The 7,802-nt window shown below is 60.7% G+C and overlaps 1 protein-coding gene across 1 annotated transcript; it reads left to right on the top strand.

The window, feature by feature from the left end:
* TMEM270 (transmembrane protein 270) lies at positions 1–1,729 on the top strand. The gene is made up of 3 exons (XM_028110014.1): positions 1–72; positions 963–1,358; positions 1,436–1,729. Exons 1-3 carry the CDS (start codon positions 1–3, stop codon positions 1,727–1,729), a joined length of 762 nt encoding a protein of 253 aa, XP_027965815.1.
* The last annotated feature ends 6,073 nt before the right edge of the window (positions 1,730–7,802 follow it).

The raw sequence follows: 7,802 nt of genomic DNA, 5'->3' as shown, positions 1-7,802 counted from the left end.
ATGGAGGCCGTCCCTCTGGTCAGATCCAGCCTCTTGGGGATTCTGCTGCTGGTGGTGAAGCTCTCAGTGCTGGTGAGTGGGGTGCAGGGGGCACTGGGGTGGGGTCCTCCCAGCCCTTCACAGCCACCTCGGAGCTGTTGGACCGCATGGATCTGTCCCAACCGGTGGCATTAGGTGACTGCCTGCCTCAGAAGCCCCACCCCCAAGCCACGGTGCCCGTGGTGGGGTGCACAGCCAACCCCAAGTGGCTATCTCCCACACCACCCCCTAGGGCTCCAGGTGGTCCTCTGGACAAGGGTGCGTGGGGTCCAGATAGGGGGCTTTTGAGCTCTGAAGAGGGGCTGTTCAGCCCCAGGACTCAGGTGGAGTTTTCCCGTTTACAGACTCTTTCCCCACTCAAGCTCACTCTTTTCTCCCCTTGGATGGGAGACATCATATCCACCCTGTCACCCAGGACAGAAGCCCGGAGATCTTCTTGGGTCCCTCTCTCTCCGTAGGTCCCTCAGTCCCTCGGTCACTGCCCCCATGCCTCCCATCTCTCTACCCCTAACGGCACTGCCCTTTGCCCCCAGCCACCCTCATGACACCAACAGGCAACCGGTGGGCAGGAGAGCCCAGGTGTTTGGGAGACAAAACCTGCCCGGGGTTCAAATCCTGCAGGATCAGAGGGCTGAGGGGGATGGATGGTCACTCCTTCTATAATAATAATAATAATAATAAACCCACTTCCTTCCGTCTAGAGTATTATAAATACTCACTTCAATCCAAGGGAAAGAAAATCAAGGATAATATGAAATATTTTCTAAAGCCCCTTCCTGAGAATGGAGTCCTTAGAAGTGGGCAGATAAAGATCATTCTTGTTGGGGCAATTGAGGCCTGGAGAGGAGGCCCGGCCCGGGGTGGCAGGTGGGGCACCTCCCCCATATGAGTGACAACGGGTTGGCTCTCCCTCCCTCCTGCAGCTGGTCCAGAACCGGGTCCACCTCTACAATCTCCTGCTCCTCAAGATTCTCCTCTTCAACCACTGGCTGTTGGGGCTGGGTCATGAGGCTTGGGGGTCCCGCGGCCGCCAGGCCCATCCAGCCCCCGGGGTTGCCGCCAGCCCCCTGGGGCGGGCCCTGCGGGCGGGGTGGGGACTGCTAGGCGTCCCCGTGTGGCTGGGGCTGCGGGCGCCCCGGCTGGTGTGGGCGGGCGTGCAGCGCTGGGCCCGGGCCTTGGGCCTGTCTGCGGCCACCGGCACGGAGCTGCTTCTGTCCTGCCTGCACAGCCTGATGCTGGCGGGCTTGCTGCTGTTGCTGCTGACCTGGAGGCTGTGCCGGAGGGCCCGTCGCTGCAGCCTGGCCGGGCTGCTCAGCAAGGTGGGCGGGCTGGCCGCGTGAGGGCAGGCCTGGGGGCCCTGGGCCCGGCCACTTGCCCATCGGCTCATCCCCTCCAGGCGCTGCTGGACAACCGAGTGGTGCCGGAGCTCCGAGCCCTGCTGAGGCGTCTGTACTGGTGGGTGGAGACCCCAACAGCGCTCACCTGGCACCTGGCCTATCTCATCACCTGGACCACTTGCCTTGCCTCCCACCTGCTGCAAGCTGCCTTTGAGCACACAGCCCAGCTGGCCCAGGCCCAGGAAGCTGAGCCCCCGCAGGGCTCAGGACCCTCGTCCACGTCCCCGCTCCCCGAGCCCCTGGGCCCCAAGGCTGGGCCAGCCCTGCCGGAGCATGGGACCCCTGCAGAATAAGTGTGTCCCCATTTACCTTTCTGGACCTGGTGTAGCCTGGGGTCTCGCTCTGTGTCCCTCTTCCCTACTGGTGTGCGTGTGCATGTGCGTGTGCGTGTGTGTGTGTGTGTGTTCATGTGTGCCCTAGGGCTGCCTCTGGGAAGGAAATCATATTTCGTGGGCCCTGGATCTGTGCCAGGTAACCCTCTCAGACACTTTACGTACGTAACTTTGTTTAAATCTCATAGCATTACAGGTTTCAGGTTTGATTAGCTCCATTTTCCAGATGAGAAAATTGAGCCTCAGAAGGTTGAACATTCCCAAAGTCCCCAGAGTGAGTCAGGGGAAGAGCCAGCACTGGGGCACAGACCTAACTTTTGCTAGGTCTGTGCCCCTGATTCTCAGGACTGTCTGTGCCCAGGGCTTTAAGGGAGATGGGTCGTTAGAGACTCTGGCCTCTGGGGGGTGCTAAGGCCTCACATTGCAGAGATTTAGAAAGTTCCTTTGAGAAGTAGTGACTCAGGAGCTAGTCGGCAACTAGCCCATCCATTCATTTACACTCAGCCCCTCATTTTACTACTCAGCTGCCCATCCATCCATCCACCCATCTGCCTGTCCATCCATCCATCTGCCCATCCAACCATCCATCCATCTGCCTGTCCATCCATCCATCCATCCATCTCCATCCATCCATCCATCTGCCCATTCATCTGTCCACCCATCTGTCCATCCCTCCGTCCATCCCTCCATCCATCCATCTGCCCATCCATCCATCCATCTGCCTGTCCATCCATCTGCCTGTCCATCCATCCATCCATCCATCCATCTGCCCATCCATCCCTCCATCCATCCATCTGCCCATCCATCCATCCATCCATCTGCCCATTCATCTGTCCACCCATCTGTCCATCCCTCTGTCCATCCCTCCATCCATCCATCTGCCCATCCATCCATCCATCTGCCTGTCCATCCAACCATCCATCTGCCTGTCCATCCATCCATCTGCCCATCCATCCATCCATCATCCATCTGCCTGTTCATCCATCCATCCATCCATCCATCCATCTGCCCATTCATCTGTCCATCCATCCGTCCATCCATCCATCCATCCATCCGTCCATCCATCCATCTGCCCATCCATCCATCCATCTGCCTGTCCGTCCATCTGCCTGTCCATCCATCCATCCATCCATCCATCCATCCATCCATCTGCCCATCCATCTGTCCATCCATCTGCCCATCCATCCATCCATCCATCCATCTGCCCATCCATCCATCCATCCATCCATCTGCCCATCAATCCATCCATCCATCCATCCGTCCCTCCGTCCACCCACCCATCCATTCATTCCTCAGCCTGTTTACCCACCCACTTACCATCCATCCCCAGATCCATCCATCTGTCCATCTCCTGGGAGAGGGAAACATCCAAAATCTCAGCTGAGGGAGCTAAGCAAGCTCAGGTGGCTGTAGGGCAGACTCCCCCTGCCCCTGAGGCCAGTGATTCCGTGAGAGGAGGGGGAGGGATGGTTTTGTGGGAGTCAGCAATCACCTTCCATTCACTCCCAAGCCTGAGGGTGTGTGAGTATGGGGAGATGTTCCAGAGAGTTCTGCCCTGTGTTCGCCTTCTGTATTCTGGTTCCTGGGGAAATTAGGGCCAGATTCCTGCCCTGCCTCCCATATGGACCGGCAGATGGCCCAGGGTAGATGTGGGGTGAACTTCTGGGCTCCTTCTCTGAGTCTGACAAGCAGACCTGCCTGCCCCTGGGGGAGACATCTGAAGGGCTCCCATCTGGCCCACGAGGCAGAACATCTGCTGGGAAGGTGCTGGAGTAAACATGACGGGGATTCCAGAACATGCACACAACTTGTAGGGAAAGCCGTGTGCTGAGGTGTGTGGAGTTGGCCCATTGCTGAGGTCGGGGACTGGGGGGAGTGGGAAGGAGACCCCAGGGCAGGCATATGGAGCTGCATGGGCCCAAGCTGGTGCTTGACAGGACTGTGGCCTGTCCTGTGGGTCCTGGCAGGGAGGGAAGGTGCAGGTGGAGAGGGGCCTCAACGGCCAGAAGGGGACAGGAAGTGTGATGGCCTGCACCTGGTGGGGGGCAGGGAAGGGGGAAATGATGGGAGCCAGGATGGAGCTGGGGGATGGGCTGGAGGCTGGGACCAGCAGGGAGGCTGGCACAGCCCTGGCCAGTGGGGCTAGGGGCAAGACTGTGTATGTGATACTAGTATTTTTCCTTCTACTAACTTTTTAAAACATTACCCACAATACGGACATATTAAGATAAAAATGTTTCCTTCCTCTCTGGTTTGAAACTTGAGAGAAATGGGGTCATCTGTGTGCTGTGTATCTTTCCAGCCATGATGCGTTGCACATATGCAAGCCTGCAGGCACGTTCCCACGTTACACCTGCAGATCCGTCTCTGACGGAGACCATCCTACTACACACATCATTAGGCCAAAGGCTTCTTTGCCTTTAACGACATGCCACCCACCCATTTCCAAGTCGGTCCACATGGATGTCTTGTCCTTTTGAATGGCTGCATTGAGGTCAGCTTCCAGTTCTGCCCTTTCCCTTGGGGAGCTCCGAAGCACCGGAGAGGGTGGGCCCCAGAGGAACGGCATGCGGGCAGGGAGGGGTGCAGGTGGGCTAGAGCCCCAGCCCTGGGGAGCTCCTCCGTGGCCCTTCACCTGCCACGCTCCCACCCCTCCTGCCACATCCCCAGCGGTCTGGGGCTGAGACCTCTGGGGCAGGGGGGACCAGGGCTGGGGGAGGGGCTGTGGTTGCAGAGGCTGAGAGCCTAGCCTGGCCTTAGACCTGAGGTGTGGGCTAGGGCCAGGACACCAGCTGGGACTCAGGATGATCCTGTCCCGGCCATGCCCACCTGCTCAACTTGCCCCCTCAGACCGCTGGCTCCCAAATCCTTGGCTCCTGGTGGGAATGAGGCCGCAGCTGGAACAGGCCTGGCCTCCACTTTCCACACTGGGGCTCTGCACGGCAGGAGGTAGGGGCACTCTATTGTGGCTGCCTGGGCTAAGTGCCCACTCACACGACACACTGGGGAGAGAATCCCTCAAGGCCTGGGAGGCAGAGCAGGCCTGAGGGCAGACTGGGAGCCCATCCTTTGGGCCAGGGTGGCTGGGAAGGCTTCCTGAGGGAGGGGGGCATTTGAGCTGGGTTTACAAGAGAGGAATGCTCCACAGCTCCTGGGTGCCTGCCCCAGATCTGCCCCGTGCTGTATGAACGTCGTCAGGCTCCGAACCTCTCTGGACCTGGCTTTTCCTAGTTGCTGTGGCTGACCTGTGCCAAGCGAAGGCCCCCCGGTTGGGTTCCAGAACACAGGCTGACACCTGAGTCCACCCTGGGAAGCATCCAGGCCGGGGAGCTGGGGTGGCACTGAGCAGGGGGAGGCTTGTGAGAGGGATGCCCAGGGCCTGAGGAGGAGGCCTGGTGGCAGACGCTTGGTTCCCTGGCTCTGACCTGCTTCTTGCTGTGACCTTACCTGAAGCTCTGCCTCTGGGCCTCAGTTTCCATGTCTGTGCGGTGTGGGGTGACCAGATTATCCCCGATGGGACAGCCAGCACTCGAGGGACCTCAGTGACCTGGATGCTCCAGCTGGGAGGTGGTCTGGAGCAGGGGTGGGGTGGGGTGGGGCTGGGGCTGCACGTGCATCTTACCCAAGCTGAGGTCTGGCTCCGTGGAGGTACACTTCCAGGCCTTACCGGAAGTCCTCCAGGGCCTTCTGAGGGCCCTGGCATCCAGGGGCAGGGGCTTGGGAGGAAGGCAGGAGGGCACGAAGCTGCCCCTGGTTGCCCCTCACACACAGTGGGCAGCTCACGGGCCTTGGGGTGAGAAAGCCTCGGGTTTGAATCCTGGATCCACAGCCTCCTGGTTGTGTGACCTTAGGCAAATCCCTTAACCCTGTGAGCCTCAGTTTCCCCACCTATGAGCAGGCCTGAGCATAGCACCTCAGGCCTCACAGGGCTGTCATCGGGTCTGTGTGTGGGGCAGGAGGGCCCGGGAACCCCAGCTCCCTCTCTCGGGCCTGCCGCCTTCCCAGGGGCCACGGGAACCCCATTCCTGAGGCCTAGGGCAAGGGCGGTCAGTCCATCTGCCTCGGGCCTGTGTGTGTGGAGGGGCCCTGGCCTGCCGGAGGAAAACAAGTGGGGGGCGGTGCGGGGGGGTGGGCTGCACTGCGGGCAGGGTCAGGGGAGCTGGCTGAAGGGCTGGCCAGAAGCTCCACGCAATCTGTCTGCTATGCAGCCCTGGGCCTGGCCTGTATTTATTTATGCTGAGCGTATATTTATATCAACTCCTTTCTCATTAATAGGGCAGGAAATGGCTGGAATTGTTACATACCTGGCCGCCCAGGGGTCCCGCTCCGCCAAGACACACAGGGCCCTGGCTGCCCAGCCATGACTGACTGCGAGGGGCCCCCTCCTCAGTCCCCGGACTGCGTTGCTGGCCTTTGACTGACCTTGCCTGCAGTGAGCAACCCCCTATTCTTCCTTGAGCTCCCACTCATCCCCCGAGCCCACAGCCCTGGGAAAGGGGTTCATTTTCTGGCATCTTCCTGTCCCCCAGCTCCTGACACCATCCCAACCTCAGGAGAAACAGGGGGTGTCAGGCGCTGTCCAGGTGCAGCTTGTCGAATGGTGGGGGGGGGCGCTGGGCAGATGGCAGGCAGAGCCTCCGAGTGAGAAATGGGGGTCCCCTTGATTTGGGGGATGGAGTCCTGGAGCCCTGGGGTGGGGTGTGGGCGGTGGAGGAAGTGAGGGGATGGAGAGAGCCCCCTCCTGAGGCTTGGGCGTGGGCCCCAGGTGGGGCTGCCCGAGCTGAGAGGCGTGGGCCCCCTCCCCAGAGCGCTCGCCTGACATAACCTATTTGCGCTTCTGCCTCAGCCCGCTCCCCTCTGCCAGCCTCCCTACCCAGGCCAGACTGTACCGTCCTGCTGTCTCCCTCCTGGGTGGCTTTGCTGGGGCAGGGTCAGAAGGAGCCTGCAGGATGCCCACCAGCCCTGGGGGGGTAGCTGTGTCCGCTTCCCCTCTCCTCAGGGGCCCAGGAGCCGTAGGCGCTCCCCTGGTGGTCAGTGGGCCTGGCCTCTGACTGGTGCCCTCTGCGGCCTCCATGCCCTCCTGGCTCGGAGCCCAGAGCCAGTGTGCAGATGTGGCCGCTGGGCCCGCCCTTTGCCCTCATCCCTGCAATCTCAGCAGTCCTTCTAGGGTCTGGGGAAAGGGGGTGACAGGCAGGCAGCTCCTGACATTGAGGAGGAGACATTGAGAACTTCCAGTTCTCTAGGCTGAGGGCCCCCTGGGCGGTGGGAGGGGCTGCTGCACGCCTTGGGGCTCAGGCAGGGGTCTCTGGGCTTCTCAGCTGTCCCACCATCCAGGGCAGATGTGCTTTATGGGACAGAAGGGCCAGGCCCCAAGGACAGCACCTCGCCTTGGCTCCTTTACAAAGGTCTTCCCCAGAAGCCATGTTGAGCCACAGCCTGCAGAGCCCCAAGTTCATGATCAAGTCCTGGGCAGCAGCAGGTCCCTGGTGTTCCTCCCGCTCTGCCTGGCTCTGCCTGGCCTGGCCCGGTGGCCTTCGACAGGCTGGCTCCCCCGGGAGCTGTCCATTTATGAGATGAGGACCCCCACACCCTGCACGGGAGTTGTGGGGACCCAACGAGGCAGGTGAGGGGATCGCATAGGCTACAGCACATGGTGGGTGCTCAGCGAATAGGAACATCTCTTCCACCACCTCACCTTGGTGGCTAAGTGCCTGGGGCCCCGCGGGGGTCAGCGGTTGGCCCAGGTCCTCTGCTTAGCTGTGCTCCAGTCCCTCTGGTGAGAGGCAGGCATCTGTCCGCAAAGCTCCCTCCCCCAACGCTGCCTGTGATTGGAGAGACGTCGGACCCTCTGCTCCAGCTGGGGTCCTGCCCATCCCTGGCTTGTGTGACCCCGGGCAGGTCACTGGGCTCTGTCCCTGCTCACGCAATGAGGCATGAACCTTTGGGCTCTGTAGCTCCTGAGTCAGAGTTTGTGTGTGTGTGTGTGTGAACCCTGAACCCCTCTTGGCCCTGGGCTTAGGGGTGCTGGAGAGGG

This window comes from Eumetopias jubatus, unplaced genomic scaffold, assembly GCF_037043125.1.
Source record: "Eumetopias jubatus isolate StellerSeaLion01/CBP00866 unplaced genomic scaffold, mEumJub1_p1.0 scaffold_12, whole genome shotgun sequence".
NCBI classification, from domain to species: domain Eukaryota; kingdom Metazoa; phylum Chordata; class Mammalia; order Carnivora; family Otariidae; genus Eumetopias; species Eumetopias jubatus.
The sequence above is the reverse complement of the archived record's forward strand: the minus strand, read 5'-3'. Positions and strand labels throughout refer to the sequence as shown.

What these genes read in the sequence shown, in the direction of transcription:
- TMEM270 (XM_028110014.1), top strand. Translation starts at nt 1, where the DNA reads ATGGAGGCCGTCCCTCTGGTCAGATCCAGCCTCTTGGGGATTCTGCTG. An exon ending in TGGTGAAGCTCTCAGTGCTG is followed by an intron (nt 73 to 962) that starts GTGAGTGGGGTG and finishes TCCCTCCTGCAG; the next exon opens with CTGGTCCAGAACCGGGTCCA. An exon ending in TGGCCGGGCTGCTCAGCAAG is followed by an intron (nt 1,359 to 1,435) that starts GTGGGCGGGCTG and finishes CATCCCCTCCAG; the next exon opens with GCGCTGCTGGACAACCGAGT.